The sequence below is a fragment of the Mchenga conophoros genome, linkage group LG13 (genome assembly GCF_057382185.1).
Source record: "Mchenga conophoros isolate Kocher_MC1m ecotype Shallow Benthic linkage group LG13, M_conophoros_male_GT1.1, whole genome shotgun sequence".
In the NCBI taxonomy this organism is placed as follows: domain Eukaryota; kingdom Metazoa; phylum Chordata; class Actinopteri; order Cichliformes; family Cichlidae; genus Mchenga; species Mchenga conophoros.
Genome location: NC_140538.1, coordinates 12882493 through 12901588, shown reverse-complemented (window position 1 = coordinate 12901588; position 19096 = coordinate 12882493). Strand labels below are relative to the sequence as shown.

Here is a 19096-nt window from a genome sequence, read left to right as displayed (position 1 = left end):
GGAATGCTATTTTCAAACAGTATATACTTCATAGCAGCCTCAAATCATTGCCAAAGCAAAAATCATATTTGCTCATCAAGAGAGTTAAAAAGTAAACAGAAACAAGAACATATTTTCTGTATTACCTTACTTCTCTACTGTGTATTTTGGCAGCTTGAAGTCAAAGTGAAGGCGGTCTTCAAAAATATTCTTGCACTTTCTCTGTCTTCTCTGTCTGTGTAAACTTGTGAAAACATTTCTCTCAGTCCCAACTTTTTTTTTTTTATATCCCAGTTTCCATCTCTGGCTCTGGTGTTCACACTTTGCCCTCTCATTTCTGTTTCTTTCATTCCCATCTCCCCCTTCTGTCTCCCCTCCCACTCTCATGCCCTCTTTTGTTCAGATTCAGGTCTTTGATGTTTCTCATATACTCCACCATTTCAAACTAAGTTTCTATCTTTGTCTTTCTCATACGGTCCCTGACACACATGTGCACTCTCACCCCTTGTCCACCGACAGCACCGCACGTAAAACATCCCTCCACCTCTGCCTCTCTGTCCCCTTCTCTTACATCCCTCGCCTCTCTTTGAAGTCATCTGAACCCTAGTCAGAGCCCAAGCCAATCCAGTCAGCTTTTATCCTCACAAAGAGAAAAAGAGAGAAATGTATTTAGACCCTGGTGGAGCACAGTCATCGCTCCTCCTGTGTGAAGTGATTCACTCGTGACTCATAGCTTTATTGGGAACTCTCTCTAAACAAACAACCATTGGATGTGGCATTTTCATCCAAATTGACTGGAACTGTAACTGAGAGTGCCGGTCTGATTGTCCCCCTGCAGCTTGGTGCCCCTCTCAACAATAAGGAGTCGTTCTCCCAGAAGCGGTCATGTCTCAGTGATTAGCTTGCTATGACTGAGTGCCAGTGCGCAAATCCAATAATAAAAGTCAAGCAGCAATTGTTCCAAAGGGTACATAGTCATATATTTGAGACATACATTTTAATTCGCCTAACAGACAGGAACACACCTTAGTTTAAAGCTGCGCAGATCTGAGCTCATCAGACACACACACACTCCCTAAGCTCGCAGGTGTTTGCACGCTGAGAAGCGTCCACCTGCAACCTCGTGATGCTTCCAGCGTCACATCATTAGTTCAGCTTAGCAGGCACAGTTATCCACAGCACAGCCTAGTCTACAAAGCTCCGGCGCCATCTTGACTCAAGCTGCTGATGTTTTTTGGTTTTTTTTTTACATTTCTGTAAAAAGTAACCAACTAATGATTTGCATCTGTGTTGTGTATTTTAAACTTTTACCTTATAGCCAACATATCACAACTGCCATCATGTGACACACCAATACTTTGCTCAGTCCTCAGCTTTCCTAGCATTATGTAGTTATATGTGAGGTTTAATAAACTTAGCCTACTGGCCATACATATTTTATCAAATTGTAGATGCACTTCAAGTAATTATCCAGCTACAAAATATTAGGCGGCAAATTACAATCTACATGCAAGAAAATTGCCCCTATTAGTTTTGTAATAACAGCATATTTTCTAATAACAGTAATGTAAACAATAATAATCTAAGAAATTCTAAGAGTGCTGCCGATTGAAATGCATATGAATGTGCACATTTCGATTTACCTTTTATTTGAGCTATTTTAGCCAAGCAGAATGAATTTCTGGTTGTCAGTGGTGGTCTGAAGGTCTACCACATACTCAGTGAAATTTCTTAATAACTATTTAATGGATGACATTAAATTTTGAGCAAAAAATAATGATGTTTTCATTAAATTCAGGTTTACCCTCACTGATCTACCTGTGTTTAGTTGTCAAATAGTGTCTGCTAGTGTGCTGATAGCATCTGGGTTAAAGCACAGGTTCACACTTAGTTGGTAATATAAGGTGTAGAAAGAACAAACTTACTAACCAACACCCAATTTCTTCCATTAGGCATTCCTATCTGGATCATCATCATTTTAATAATTTGATTCTTAGACACTGACCCCTAACAGTGTCTCATCTGCTAATTGAGATGACGTTCCTGGACAATGCTCTGGGAATTGATGTGCTTTCTCCTGCCCTCTGTTTTGTTTCTGCTGTGGTAGCTAGTGGCTGTTCAGATCAGATCCCCATGACAACCACACCAGCAGTCTGTCAAATGCTATTATCTCGAGCACTTCAACAATGTGTCCACCGCAAAGTGACAGGACATGAGTTTGTATGTGTGTGTATGTTTGCTTTTCGGTGCCTTTGCCAGTCCACGTGTACGGGCAAAACATTCATACACTTTTAGAGTCCTGCACAGTCCATGAAAGCCTGCAGTGTTGTTTGTGTATCAGCTGCATTTTTCACCAAAATCCTTTCCTTTTGTGAGTACATGAATAAAAGGGGGACAATAGACGCAACTGAGTACATTTTTTTCAAGAGCATGACTAGTATACTTTTATTTTCTGCCACTTTTAGTTAAAACTCTGCTACATTTCTGTAGTAAATATTATAACTTGTGTTTTACTGGATTACATTTAGCCCAAAATCTGTCCATGCAGTTATGTAATTGTAAAGTTCATGGCAGCTAAGGGCCATACAATGCACCTAAATATAACAGCAATTCAGCTCAATTTACGCTGTTTTTCTTTTTAACATATGTTCAGAAATCAGTGTTTTTATAAAGAAATAGATCCTGCTGACTGCCTGCACATGGAGCAAGGCGATTGCCATGTAATTTGGTAGCTTTTTTGATTTTTCTTTAAAAGAAGACAGTGCATTTAGTGTTTTTCATTCAGCTTTTTTATGTGTGTCAGCCTTTATTTTATGTATCTCTGCATGTCATCTTTCAGTCTTTAGGTTAAACGTGTAATTTTATATGCACCATGTGGTAACAAACTAATTTACATGTTAAGCAAACAATTTACTAGCTACACAAAAGCAGTTAAGTCAATATAAGTGAAGATCATTTACACTTAGCAACAATAACTATTCACCAAAGCCCTGTCACAATCTTATGATGCAGAACTGTTATTTGCCCCCAACAGACGTGAGTGATTTCATAACAAATTGACGTCTCACAATAACACGGATTTCTGTTCACCAACTAATAACTTGAAAGTAATAATAGATGCATTATGCTTATTTTGTACATATGCATTGACTAATGGCAATATATTTTGCAAACCTCTAGAATATTAGCTCCAGCTCCTTTCAGGTCCCCACTTGAGACCACGGTTGTAAAGGAATTAGATTTAGATGTGTATGGTTATTATGTCACAGCTAATAACCAGTCAGATTGCTTGATTCAATTAATGATTTGGACTGGCCTTTATCTCAGGCGTTCTCTCGCTCTCCTTCACACACGCTACACATTGGACCACGTTATCATGTACATGTTGATGACAAGCCATGAATAAGGCAATGGAAGAGTTTGAAATTGATACCATAAGAACAGCTACTAAAAATCTCTAACTCGTTTGAATCCCAGTGACCTTAATCTCAAGGTCAGAGGTCGCATTTTCTAAAAATCTTGTGAATGTGATAACTCAAGAAGGACGTCATCTAGGATTTTCAATTTACTAAAATCGTGAATGAATTTGAATCTCAGTGACCTTGATGTTAAGGTCAGAGGTCAGAGGTTACGTTTTCTGAAAATCTTGTGAATGTGATAAATGAAAACAAGACAATGTAGGACTTTTTCACTGGTACCATAGGTGTGATTACTAGGAGGCTGATAGGTAGCACTGGCGGTCGCATGTATTTTAAAAAGATCTATTGCATGCTGTTATTGCTACTTTTTCTTGATAAAAGCAGCAATAACAGCATCCTTTCTCCTTTACTGATAACAGAACACAGCGTATATCATATTTTCTCTTTTTCACACAGTCTGTGAATCAGTGTTTACATATTGACATAACAATGTCTGTGCTGGACAAAAGAGAATTTTTTTTATTATAACTTTAAGCGGAAGGAAAAAAGACCAGGTCAGATTTAACAAGGCATTTGGATATCAAGGGAACTGTTCCTTGCACTGGACTGACTTGATTTGTTGATGTTTAGCTTGCCTTAGCCTGTGCCACTGGAGCCTAGTGTGTACATGAATAAGCTGGTATTGGAACAAGTGAGAGGATATGTCAGGGTGTGGATGACAAGGTTTGGCATTAAGGCAGCTGTCCTGCATGAATGTATCAACTGAGGCATTTTTTTCTGTGTTCTTGTTTGCAGCATCCCTTTTCGTGCACTTATCTGAAAACTTGACTACATCAACGCCAATTCTCATACATTACCTGGCAGTGGTAAAGTTTTAATGTTACCTCATTTTGATTCTTTGATTTCTTTGGATTCGTTTAGGTTCCACAGCATATCTCTTTCTGCCTGTCCACACTAATGGTTTGTACCTGATGATAGTTTGAAATCCTCAACAAAGCCTATCATCTACAATCTTCATTGCTTAATAGTTCAAGTGTTGCTTGCGTCAAACAGTCTGCCCTTATTGGTTTATTGCCTATCCTGACTGGTGTGTCCTCTGAAGTGTGGATGTGTGTGTCCTGTCAGACACCCAGCCCTTGTCTTGTCTCTGTTCTGCAGACAGGAGAAGGCAGAAGAATGTCAGCCTGCCAGTATCCAGCTGCTTCTCTCTTATTGGTATTCGAGGCACATAGAGCCGTCCTGAGTGTCTGTTGCACGTGCCAAGGAGGAATGTGGGAAATGAGGGGATAGAGGGAGAGGGGGTGATGCCTCTTCTCTCTCATGTTATCTAGACCTAAAAATAGAAAGCATCCTCCCTTCTTTTCTATTCCCAGCGCAGTTCTGTTTCCATACCCAGCCTCCCTTCCTGCTTCCCCTTCTCTGTTTTTCTCTCATCCCTTTCCTCTTTTTTTCCCCTTGTCCTTCTGTTTAGTCTAAACATGATCCCTGGAGCTCAGACTCCATAAGTGGACCCTGTTAATGGCTTTCCTTGATGAAGAAGGGGCGATTTCATTTAACACTACCAAATTCTCATGGCCAGACCGTCCTGTTTAATCGTCAAAATTAAAAGCAAGATTATTAAATGCACCTAAGTATGAATTTTCTTATTGCCAAGAATTGCTAATTTTTTACCACAAAGAAGTGCTGGAATCACAGCAACGTCTAGTAAAACCTATTGTAAACCAATTTAAAAGCTATTGTTATTATTTTACCAAAACATAGCTTTGTATATGTAATTGTGTTAGGCTGATCAGTAATGCTTTAGTCTTGGAAAACTTTTGCACAGTCAATCTGAAAGTAATGCAGCTTTCTTCTTCATTTATCTGCTAATTTATGATAGCACACAGTTGCTGTTTAAGTGATGAAATCATGGTAGGTGGGCAGGAGGGATATTGGGTTTCAGTGGATTATGTTCTAGCACATGCCTAACCTTGGCTTAGTCATCGCGCCCACTGCCCGCCCACTAAGAAGATGAGAGTGAGAGAGAGACAGTAAGAGTGCGAGTTAGAGAGAGAGCGAGGCCTTGCCCCGGAACACTATCCCACCACCATCCAGGAACACCGTGTTGTAGTAGATTCAGAGACAAACAGAAAGAAAACTGAGTAAACTGAATAGTACAGAAAAGTGAAGACGGTTGAGCTAATAACTCAAAAGCAACGCATAACAGTGATGAGATTAAGGAAAACATTAACTAGAGTAAAAACTGAAGTAATACTGCACTGGTGTGTAACCCTGGGGTCAGTTCTACTGGAAAAATGCTGAAGCTTAAGTTTGTCGCTTATGAGCAAATAAAAGTGCAAGCTGTTTTATAGTAAGGTCGCCACTAACTGACCGAGATGTTACGCCAGCCTACAACAAAATCAATACTACCACTAATGCTAAAATTAGCATGCTGCTATAATTACTGCTGCCAGTGTGGCTGCCAGTGTAACTTTATTCACTACTACAGCAAAAAAACAAGATACAGGGAATCACTTTGTAGCTTTTTATTGCATTAAATGTTATTTTAACGGACAATTAGTGAAGGTACTGTAGCATAACTTCCCAACTTTCTCAGTTTAGAAGTATACTGATGTCTACATGAAGGATATTAGCCAAAAACAGCAAATTTGCAGGTAGTAATGCTAAAACACTGAGCTGCACAGCTGATAATCGTCTGATGTTTATACTGATTTGAACTCCTTTAATATAAATATGTTTATTTAACTGTGACAGATAAGTAGAGACAGTTATAATAATAACACATCATTAGAAATATTGGTAAAGTTCCTTGTATGGTTTTATGCTTAGATACTGTAATAACTTCTGAATTATTTGATTTTAAGCTAACAACCTTAAAATCAACAACAGTCACATCCTTCAAGCATCAGTTACAGCAATGGTAAAATTAAAAATTTATATTTCATTGTGAAAAAGTCATGACATGGAACTTTAGTGTGCCCTGAAACCTAAGTATGTATTGTGGTCTTTCTGGAATTTTACATTATTCTAAAAATGTGCTCTGTTTACTTAAAGCATGAGATGGCAGAAACCCTGCTGGCGGACAAAGGACTGCATTAAGTGTAGCAATGTCAAAGGAAGAAAGGCATCACTGGCTGCTTGTCTCTTATCCCTCATTCAATGTGCATCTCTTTCTCTCTAGTAGATGGTCGTCGCTTCGGGAGGGAGATGTTGAGGAGTCAAGGAAAATACTAAAGATCTTTCTATAGCCATATGCAAGAGACAGTTTTTGGGAAGGAAAGAGGCCATGACTTGTAAACACACAGAAGTAAGAAGTAAAACACTGTAGAAGTAAATGAAAATACTTTGCAGAAGGGAATTATGGATGCAAGTGTCAGCTGGCAACCATCTGGAAAGCATTCAAATTTAAATCTTGATAATACCATCTGTCCATCAAACCAGATGACAAAACAGAAACGGGTGCTTCTGTTGCTGTATAGGAATGCTTTGGCTATGAGTTTTACACTTCCAGTAAGGAAGGAAAGAGTGAAGAAGTAGTACATTAAATAGATTTGATGATATAGACAGATGGTCATGCTTTTATTAAACAAAATGCCTGTGCTACTTTAGTTTCATGGAATGGCAACTTTAACAGGTAGACCAAATTTCTTAACCCTCCAAAATTATGCATATTATTACTTTTTAAAATTATCCACACTTTTACTTTGCTTAGTGTGGCCATGGATAGATTAGCTTGACAAATAACAAAAAGGTTACAGCGTACACCATGCGATTCGCAATTCTCTCTTTCACTCAAAGACCTCCTACACCTGATTAGAGGAAAGCACCACTTACTGTGATGTTATTTAAACCTGGGAATATCTACTGAAGTTGGTTTCTGAGTATCCTACAGTGTTTCCCTTGGGTCGAGTGCTTTGGGACGTGGGTTCTTGGCGGTGGCATTTTCTTCCTGTGCCTGCATGAGTTCTCTCCAGTTGCTCCAGTTTCCTCCCACACTTCAAAGACGTGTTAGGTTAATTGGTGATTCTAAATTAGCTGTAGGTGTGGATGTCAGCATGAGTGTTTGTTTGTCTCTGTATGTGAGCCTGACTTTGGACTGGCAGCCTGTCCTGGGAGTACCCCTACCTGTCATCTAATGCTGAGATGTGCTCCAGCCACCTGCCACCCAAGGTGGATAAGCAAAGGGATACATGATGTAAGCAACACTTGTTCATTTTGTGAGTAAAAAGAATGAAATGACACCTCAAAAGCACCTTTTATTGGAGTTTTGGAAGCCAACTATAAGAAAAAGGCTATATTAAAATTGATTTGTAGTACACCCCTCACATGTTAACCATTGTGTGTAGATGTCATCATGATGGCAAGACATATAAATAATAATGGCTTGATTGCTTAAGTTGTGGGTGTGACACTAAAGTGGTCCTAAAACATGCTATTTTCTTTTTGCACGTTTTCCAGTCTTGTCAAGAAAAAAGTGATTTAAGCTATTTTAAAACAAACTCGAAGGTTTGCTGAGAAGATGTTTGTCATTTAGAACATGAAATAAATCATACAAAGTGGACTTGCAGTCACTCCTTGAATGGATTAAAGCAGGATTTATGCACTGTCTGATGCATGTCAAATGGCTGGATCGTGCCAGAACGCCCCCCTCCCTTTGCTCGCCCCCCTGTGTCGCATAGTGGGTGTCTGTGTCACCCATTATCTGTAAACTTCTGTAATTGACAATTCAATTCACTCCCACTTCATGGCATAATTCACCACTTGGGTAGTTGTGAGGGAAAAAAAAGAAAATCAGAAAATACCTTTTATCCTAGCTTTCATTTTTCATTTATTTTAAACAGTTGGCTTTTCTTTTTTCACTTTTCATTACCCAAAGCAACATTATCAGTGCAAATGAAATTCCTCACAGTTGTTTTTAATTGATATGCAAATATAACATTAGAGAGAAACATTAGAAAAGTTGACTGTGCGGTAAAGTTTCTTTAGTTTTGACCTTTTCTGTTACTGCATATTCAAATGTGTTTCTGCGAACAGGGACGTCCTGCCTGTGGTTTCACATGGTTATGCTGATGTGCAGGTGGTGGTAACATGCTTGCATACGACAATGCACCTGCAAGACACAGAAGAGGAAGGCAGCTAGTTAGTAACCTTGTAAACAATAGTAAAAAAAAAACAAAAAACCAACCTATATAGTAAATATGGACCTGCAGAGTTCAACACGCTTATTAAACTTTAAGTACCCAAACACATGCACACATTTTGCTTTCACTCTGCACTCAAGATCACTCTGCAGGGCACATTTAAGCATGGCACAATGCAGAATTCAAGTGATTTGATTTAGTTCAATCCACTGAGTCATAATGAATTATTCACAGTGTTATCCTTTTAAACAAAATTTGGCTTACTACTAGTGCTCTGAACAGAAAAGGTACTATATTTAAGCACACAGAAGCCATCACAGCACGCCACTCAGGTAGCCTTAAGTCGATAACACCACATAGGGAATCAAAGATCTGCTTGTTTGCTTGCAAACAACAGTCTCACTTTCATCCATTAGCAAATCAAACTAAATCAGATCAAGCCGTTAAAAGGCTCCCTGTCGCACCCCAAGGAGCATTTCAATACTCAGGTGAAATCTTTGTGTACAACAACCATTTGTAAACACCCAAACAAATCAAAGTATGTTTTAAGAAAGCTGTCTGTGCGTCACTGTCGACCAGGGTTTGCTCATGATAATACTGCCGCTGTAAAGACGAGCTTTCACAATGGCCCGAGGTTTTTCTTATCACGGTTCTCATAATGGAAAAAAATGGACAAAGCTGTACACCACCAAATGGCACATTTTGATACACATTAATATTAGAAGTGACAACAGAAACCGAGCAGGAATAATTCTCATTTCATTTCATAAACACTGCAACAGCAAATGGCAATGCATTTTGCTCTGAGCTTGGCATCCTCCACTTCTCTGCATTGTGTGTTCTGCTGATTTTATTGCCGATAATACACAGCGAAGAATAAAGAAGGCAGAGGAAACAAATGTTCAGCGCTAGAGAACATTCGAAAGTGGGAAGGAGTGAAGGGACATTTGAGGAAACAGATGCTCACATATGACTGATGGCTCAATGGAGCCTGATTGTGTACACAGAGACAGAGCTGTATTGATGAATACAACCGAAAGCAAAGCTTATCAAGCACCAAACTCCAGATGTTGTTAAATGACTAATCAGTGATTTGCAGAATCTGCCTTACAGAGAACAGAAATTTACCTTCAGCTCGGATTAATTGCCTTCACCCCAGGCAGTGTTCTCACCTGGGCATCTGTTCCTCATGCTATGTGATCTTGGCCTGCTGTGAAACAGACTGTTGTTCATGCTCCATGTGAAATCTCCCATCAACACGCCTATGAAAATTGAAGGGATGACTGAATAAAGAAAGATAGGCAAGGGAAAATAAAAATGTAAAATAGGCATTAGAAAGAAACCTAAGACAAGGGCTGAGAAAATATTTAAAACTGAATGAAATTCAAATCAGGCTGCTTTATGCAAGATTAGAGTGAGCAAAGCAAACCCAACATGACCATCTGTTACCAGTGCAGAGAATTTAGCTTTGTTGGGGTGTCTCCCTGTTTTTCTTGGATTACATATTAGGGCTTTTCCACTTTATAACCCTAAGTGTTTGATGATCGATGTGATCTTTTTCTCTGTGGGTGGCACATAGTGCTAGAATAATTACTCCATTTAGACAGTTAGCGAAAAAAATATCAATCATTTCTGTGGTCTCTTTTCTTAAGCAAAATTATTCATTGATGATGTGTAGTAACACTGCAATGCTAGTAAACAAATATTGAATTCTGCATATTAGCGAGACAATTCCCGAGCCTTTCTGCTTTAATAAATACAAAAATGTTAAATTGCCTATGTGCACCGAATAAATAAAATCTATTATTTTGGACATGTTTTATTGATCATGCTTTTACTGAACTGTCCACACATTAATATGAGTGAATAGTGGGTATCAATGCAATGGCTGTTCTTTTGTATTGCATTTTAGGCAGTCCTTTGCGGTGTTTTTATTGTACATGTTCATAACACAGTGATGAGTAAACCACAATGACGATTTTTTGATTTCTCTATTTTAAGGCAGTATAAACTGTTTTGTTTTGTTGGTCAAAAAATAAAATAAATACAAAAACTCAGTGGTTGCCACCATATTACTCAACAGCTCTGCTGGTAAGCGGGCAAACATTTACCTCGAATGAATAACTGAGGACGTTGTATATAAGTTTATAATGACGTTAACAGTTTTGTAAGCAATAATAAAACAACAATTTACCATACCGCCAAAAAAGCTGTGGAATTACAAATAACAACAAAGACATAACTGCAATGTTTCATGCAAAGTGCATTCGCCTTTGTCCACCACATGCACTCTTTCCCCATCCTCCGTCTTTCTTTCTCTCTGAATGAGTGGTGGCAGTGCGCCAAAGTTGTCTTTGTGATAGCGGTCCCAGACTGTGTTGCTGTGGTAACTCATATGGTAACCTCAGAGAAACTTAAGATTCATTGCATCTATTCAACAACCTTGGCAGCACCAGCTCAATAACTTTCCTCACCTATCTGCTGGGTCTTTTTTGTTTTTTGAATGCCCAAATGGTGTGCTGCTGCTGCTGCAGTGTAAAGCTTTTTACTAACTTTGTTTGCATTGAACCACAACAATGTTTTGTCCTTGTCAGTTGATGCTTCCCATTGCTATTTTTTGTAATCTTAAAAAAGTTTCACTTGTCTTTGAGAAACTGTTTACAGCACACTGCCTGCATGTTCTTATCCTCCACATGGGATTTGTACATTCATTCGGTGTATAAATGCATCAACCTGTCCAGGAGAGTTGATCCGTTTCTATTGACAACTTTGAGAGGTTTTTCTTTGTGAAATACTGAGCTTATTTAAAAAAAAATCCAAAAAAATAAATAAAAGGAAAGAAAATGTGAACGTGAGCATTTTGGTTCCAAGTGATAAAATCATTAAGATAATGCCTTTTGACCTTGGACCTACTGTATTGTTACATGTTGGAGTTTTTGTAAACTACTGCTGCTTGTGGAGGGAAAAAATAGAACTGTTATCTCTGAGCCTCCACCACAGGTTCTGCCTCATTCATGGATCAAAGGACTTCAGTTCAGAAGGAAATGAGATCAACCAACTGCAGAGATTGTTTTATCTAGTAGACCTGTCATGCTATATAGCCACAGGTTCATTTCAGTCTGCTCTCCTGCCGCCTTAGGCAGCCAGACTCTGACTGGGTAATCCACCTGTTTTGATGCTGCGCTTAAAATAAAATAATCCCCAACTTCTGTGTTCATAAGCTTTAATAATGTCTGTTGTGCATATCTCTGAATTCTCTGTGAGCATACGGTCTTGCAATATGATTGATAATTGTTGTGTGCGCTGTGTGACATGTAATGATGAGAATGCCTGTGCAGTGTGTACGAATGCAACGTCTCATGATGTGAAAGTGATGTACTTCAGAGGAATCGTTCCTTGTCCTCAGATAACACTGTCAAGATAATACTATTCAACTCGTGCAACTGGTGCAGCAAGAGTCACCCATCACAACAGGGACAGCAAGACCAAGAGGAGAAAAAGAAGAATAGGAGTGGTTTTAATGTCCTCAGCAGCACAGCTAGGAAGCTAGTAATTTTATTGTTTAATGTAAAGTTTATATGGGTAATAATGTTCCCATTAAGAATGTCTCAAAAATAAGTTCATTGAGTGCAGAGGTTTAGATCTAGGTCAACCTCTAGATGAATAGCAATCATGTGTTAAAGTGTGAAACCACTTCTTGCAGCCTATAGGTTGTACAATAATCCAAAAATGAGTGAACTGTGACTCATATTTGGAAAATTTGCTTCAAATGTTAAGATGATAGTTGCTGACAGCAATTTTCAAGCCGTGTTTGTTAATTCCCACAGGGGTACCTCATCCCTCCAAAATGCATCCAGTCACTGAACTGTAAAACGGTTCAAAACACCTAGACCAAATTGTTTTACAGTTACATGTAGGTAAGAATTCCAAGGTTCACTTGATAAACCTTGTTGTAAAAGTTGTTGCTGTTGCTGTTTCTATAAATGAACGGTGAACATTCCCCATCACGACAGCAAAACAGCTTTTTAAAAATTTCTTAAGACATTCAATAACATAGCTTAATGGACACCTTGCTGATGTGCTTACTATATAACCTTTTTAATCAATGATTCTTTTATTTACTTGCTATTCTTAGGAATAGCCCATCTCATAAGTGCGCTTGCTGCATTTAAGAGAGGCTAAAAGAAATCTAAGAGGGCAGCATTGATTTACAAACCTAGTTTGAAATGTTTTTTGCTGAAAATGGTGCTTCAAAACATTCTGATTGCACCCTGAGTACCCTCCGTGATAGTCTTTGAAGTGCTTGAAGCCCTGTGCTGAAGCTCAGTATGTGCTTATATCCGGAGCTTTGTTAGTCACTTCATACGTACTGAGTCCTGTGCCATCATTATTCAATGATTCACACTGTGCAGCCAAAACACTCACTCTTATCTGTTAAGAGGCTGCAGAGACACAGTCAGACAGCTCTGGGTGGGTGGATGGGTGGGGGACAAAGAAAGAGAGAGATAGAGAGGCTCTTGCTCCCCCTCCTTCTCTCTTGTGGAAACGACTTCCGTCTCTTCCTCGCAACATCGCAACATGAAGCCTGAGAGCATCCCGACTCCAAGAGCTTTAGATCCTGAATATTCACGCTGGTGGCATTTTACCATGTGTAGGCGGTTTGCAGAGATAGGAGGGAGAGTGTGTGAAGTATTGATCAATGTTGCTGTTGTCCTTGTTTGCTCTGTGGCTCACAGTACCATCCAACTTTTAGAGAAAGGTAGACTGAGACAGGTTGCCACTGTAAAGTACAATTGTTCCAAAGGGATGAACTAAATGCATTTTGGATTAATTTAGAAAGATTTTCTAAATCAAGCCTGAACATTGTACCAAATCTACTTAAAATCTACTTAAAAGCACAGAGAATGACATTGAGCATTTTGTTATTCTACAGTCCCACTAGACATGACCAAAATTATTGCAACTATATGTGCAATATACTTGCAATCTTCTTGCCTTTGAAATGGTTGCTTTGGAGACAGGGAGCAAGTCTGTAACCACTCGCAGTCAGTTGCTGTCTTCAAAGCGAATTTGTTGCATCAAGGCGGCGACATCTCGATGTAACATGGAGTCAGTCCGCTATTAGTTTATGACCGAATGGGGTCAAGATAGCAGTTACATGAAATATATGTGTCATAATAAAAAATTAACTGTTTATAAATTTATTGATAAAATTGTGAAAATTGTAACTCCATCGTAGTTTGTTTGCATTCATAGTCCAGCCACAAGCTCCTAGATTTGACAGAAATACTGACATTGTTACTATTGTGTAATTACTACACAAATAGTGATGTAGTGACTGCTCCAGTCTCTGAATGTTAAAAATAAATTCAATAAAGTCTCCAATTTTTCTTAGTCAGCTAGAGCTTCCACCATTTCTATCAGTTTACTTTACCTGTTTTTGATTTAGACATTCACATCCTTAAATTTCCAAATAACCAGTAGTCATGAAAGAGGAATACAAGTAGTGAAAGTTACTGATTGCAGCATTGACCATTAAAATAAAATATTATTTCTCAGATTAGAATGTGGGGTATTGGACTGTGGACTCCTTTAGGGGAGAAGATCGGCATGCAATTGGTGTAACATTGCTATTTATACAAACTCGTCTGGTGTCCCAGATATTATTCACATGTGAGAATAACTAAAATCCAACAACAAACAACAGAAATTCAAGGAGGATTGCCAGAAGCAGTTCAGGTAGAGCTTTTTTTAAAAATTAAAGCTAAGATCTTGTTAATGTGTGAGAGATTAAAGATGTTTTTAGAACTGTATTTTAGTGCTACAGGTAATTCACATGGTACTGTGGGAGCAAGAGATTAACAAAATAGACAAAAATATGCATTTCACCCGGTTTTTATTTTTATTTCCATTTCTAGGTGTCTAGGTCCAGACTAATCTGTCAGCTCTTTAATATTTGCACGTGCTCTGTCATTCTCAGTTCGCTTGTAATCACTAATTTTGATCATTTTCATCTTCAGAATTTTAGCCATGGGTCTTTATCGTATAATTATACATTCACAGCCGGCTCGTGAACTGTCAAACAAAAAAGTCGTTAACATAGCTTGTGCATAATCAAAACAGTTTCTTTCTCACTGATATGGCCAAGAAATTCATTTTCACCTAAACAAAACCCACATCTATATGAAATGCAGTTGTATTTATTCATATTGTGTTGAATTTCCCTCATGAGCTGAGCTGATAAGTCATACTGTATGTGTGTTATATAAAAGATGGAGAGGAAATTAAATTGAAGGAGATGAGCGATGAAGTCAGACCTGCAAGAACAACACAACCCTTCAGTGTAGCGCACAGTTATTGTCATGTCAAAACACCAAACACAAAGTTAGATTTGCTTGAATACAAAAAAACCCACTGAAAATAAATTACAGTGAAACACCTGTACGAAACATAGCACTTTGGAGCTTTCACTTGCCGCATAGTTTTTGGGAAAAAGACAATAGCAGCAAAATATATTTAACTTAAGGTACTCCTTCATATCCACTGAGAAGGACAACGTCATCTCATAGGATATGCATAAACAACTGGTGTTTTCACTACCTGTGCCTGTGTGGGCGGGTAAGTTAGAAGCAAAAAAGACAACGGTAAGAATCACAACAGTATAAAACATGCGTTTAACAGTAGCATTTTAGCTTTTTTGATGCCTCCATGCAGTTTTTTTGTTTTTTGGAGCCAGAAGTGAACCATATTCATAAACTGAATAGGGGTGCTTTTGCAAAGACACACTTATTGGCCAGTTAGTGCTAACTACTGGGCTAAGATGATACTAGAATTCAATTCTAGTTTAATTGTTTAATTCTAAACAAACATCTTGGACAGTCTGTACAACAAAACAAGCCATAATATTAATCAGATAATCCACTAAATTAGACACATAGAGCACACACATAGTGAAGAGGTGCAATTTAATGATTAATGAATTTCATGACCTATAAATGTGAAAGCATTTTTTTACCATGCTGAACCATGCATTTTGATCCTGTAAAGTTGGATATTTTAACAGGAGTCTATGACTTTTTTTTTTTTTTTTTGTGTCCCGTTTGGATCTTTAGCCATCAGAATTGTTGTCTTAAGGCCAAGAAAGATGCCAAGCGGATTTATTTTACCAAGTGGATCATCATGGCCTTGCCATATTGGTCCATTTGATTGACCTTTATTATAATTATGAATTTATTTTATTTTCAGTTGCTACAAACGGGACAGACATGACTGGGGGATAGGACAGGGAGAAAGAATGAAGGAAAGAGAGGGAGAGAAAGAAAACCAAAGGGGAGAAGAGACGGTGAGAAGGGGGGGGAAGAAAGAAAAAAACAAACAAACAAAAAAACAAAACACCTGGGTCACCTGTATGGAGAAAAAAAACAGAAGAGAAAGCAAACAACAAAGAGCAACATAATAAAAAAAACAGCACCATCACAATAAACTAGCTAGCAGTAGATATCAGTAGATACTAAATAATAAACGATATTGTGCAGCACGCAAGATAGACAGCGCACAATGTGCTTTGAGGCAGCAGCCAAGAAAGCTGTAGTCTGCGTCTGTGAATACCCGTGTGTACACCTGCGTGCATACCAACAGGAGTCTATGACTATTGGCTCAACGACTAGAAAATTAGCAGTTTTTGGTGCTTCTGGCTTGACTGTTCAGCTTGGAAGTCTACTGCTTGATTAAAATAAACTTTTTATAAAAAATTAAGTCCATCATTTATTAAAATGCAAAATTCTTAATTAAAATCTAAAACGTTATCGGTAAAAAAAAAGTCATGTACGCTGCATATCTTCCTGTTTGCAGTATTACTGCGATATAGTTACAATATAGGTTTGCAGTCATCCATGTCATGGTAGTCGAGAGAGGTTGAAAAAAGTCGCAGCTTTTTAATGCAATCACACTATTCATACATTTTACAAATAATGCCATTATTAAATAGTAGAGTTAAAGTGGACAAACCTTGATAGAATCACTACAACTGAGGTTTGTGTGGTGGGTGGACCAAATAAAATGTGTTGATTTCTACGTACATATTTTCCATGTGTATATTTTTACACTGAGGGAAGAGTTTAGGGAGGTAGCTTGGCATCCAATTGTGGTGACGCGTCAGCACTATGCTCTGCTCTGCTTTGCTCCCTTCTGGGTGTTCTTGGAAACATGTCTGCCTTGTGTTGCCCTGCCAGGCCCTCGAGACGACTCCCAGTGCATTTCCATCTTTGCCATGTGTGCAAATGTTTGTGTGTTTGCATGTGTGCCAGTATGTGGCTGTACACCTGTTTTTGTCATTTTAACTTAATGTTAATGCCGAAGACAATACAATATATTTTACAGTACTGATACTATTTCTAATGTTTGTCTCTGTTCTGCCCAGTTCATGTATGTGGTGGTTTGAGTATATAAATATAATGCAATGGATAATAATAATAAAAATTCACTGCTAGAACTCCAAAATTCAATAGAGACTGCAGAATCCAATAAGTGCAGCTTACTGGTGCTTTTATGTGACAAATGACACACATCAGAGAGATTTGTCAAAGGAGAGGCAGAAATCTGACAGCTGTGATGGTTAGTCACTAACTTTCTCGCCTTACTCTCTGTCCCCTGGAGACGTGGCTGAACCACACAGAAACATGTTTGTATCTGTTGTACCTCTTTCTCTCTTGCACACACACAACCTCCACTTACTTATACAAGTTCACAGAAAGTACTCACTCTCCCTTCTCTTCCACTGTCCCTGTCTTGTGCAGATGGAGGAGGTAATAGCACGCATGCAGGATGAGAAAAATGGCATCCCCATCAGAACAGTGAAAAGTTTTCTAACCAAGATTCCCAGTGTTTTTTCAGGTGAGTTTTCTCTTCTCTTCTCTTCTCTTCTTTTCTTTTCCATTTATTGACTCAGACTCACCTGTTTTTTGGTCTTGAGATGCAGGCAAGATGCGATAAGCAATATAACTATTGCTTAAAAATGTTTTCATTAACACTGGCTGTTTTTGTGATCTGAATGCACTGTTTGGTTTTGCTAGAAGTCTCAGAGGTTTTGTGCATACAACCAACAGTGACATGTGAAGAGATCTAAAAAATGTTTTAACAGTGGGCAGAAATAAATGAACACAAGCACATAAATTTAAATCGCTAACTTAAGCAAGAAACACCTGAAATATCAATGGATATTTCGGGCTTGAAAAAAGGAACTAGCAGTCATCACATGACAAGTCTTCCATACAGAGCATGCAGCTGTATTGATTAATTTTAGATCTGGCCTATATAATTGCATAATTCTGTATAAAATATGCAAACAGCACAGCTAGCAAGCAGCTTTACCAGTTACATCTGCAGGAATGGAACAGAACTGCAACATATGGTGACAAGTTCTGTTGCTCTGCATGATTGCATACAACCTGATTTTCAATAAATGTGGGATAATGTGTGTGACAGGCAGGGGTGGAAGTAACGAATTACAAATACTCACGTTACTGTAATTAAGTACATTTTTTGGGTACTTGTACTTTTACGAGTAATTTTTCAAGTGTGTAATTTTACTCATACTTGAGTACAACTTACACCATGTAATCTACTTCGCTACTTATAAAATCAAAAGTCACTACTGAGTACGCCCACAATTTGAATTAATATTCAAACCTTTCGTCTGCATTTTTGCAGCCAATAAGGCCGTGCAATCGCAACCGCGCCAATTTAAGACGTAAGCAAAGAATAAACTCCGCTGCAGCAGCAGGCACAGGTGTCTGGAGGTGCTAAATGGTGGCGTATAAACTACTTTATAGACGAAAGATTTGGAGACAAAGAAGCCAAAATGGAGACAGAGGACAACACTGTCAACCATGAAAACGACGTAGAAAAGACGGAGGACGCGTGCCCGTGGCCATACCTGGAGGAATTTTTCGTGTACAGAGGAAGAAAAGGAGACAGCGTCCAGATGCAGTGCAAACTTTGTTTGACCTCTACAGTCATTTCAGCTTACAAGACTTCAGCATCTAATCTAAAAAAACACATTGAGGTAAGAGGTTTTACAACTATACGTGTATGATATTGCTTTCTTATTTTTCATGTGTGTTAAGGTTACTAGTTTGGCTAAGATATTGTCACCGTCATTGGTTAGCCTGATATTAAAATAAGACGGAGCTAGCTAATGTGCGTGTGTGCATGCATAACTGAGCTACAATTCGTAGGAATGTTTTAGCTTATTATTTGGATAACCACCGTCATTACAATAAATTAAACTTGTAGTCATTTAAAACTCACAGGCCTACAATCAGCTGGCCTATTTAAAAAAACAAACAAACAAAAAAACAAACAAACTTGAACACAGTGCTGAGCTGCATCTCAAATTAATCTTCCAGCTCTCAGCTGACATGTACCAGAGCCCGATTGATGGATCAGTTGATCAGGATCATTGGCCTGATATAGGTCTATCATAGTGACATGGCTCTTAATCAGTAGGGTTATATGTTTCCCAATATGATATCTTTTTTTAAAGAACATAATGTGGAT

General features: G+C 38.4%; 1 protein-coding gene across 2 annotated transcripts in view; it reads left to right on the top strand.

The window, feature by feature from the left end:
* The window catches only part of rgs7a (regulator of G protein signaling 7a), a 55103-nt gene that overhangs the window by 8708 nt on the left and 27299 nt on the right, over positions 1–19096 (top strand). For both annotated transcript variants that reach the window (XM_085296515.1, XM_085296514.1), the window contains exon 3: positions 17335–17431. In XM_085296515.1, coding sequence (XP_085152641.1) covers positions 17335–17431 — 97 coding nt within the window. The remainder of the gene's footprint in view (positions 1–17334; positions 17432–19096) is intronic.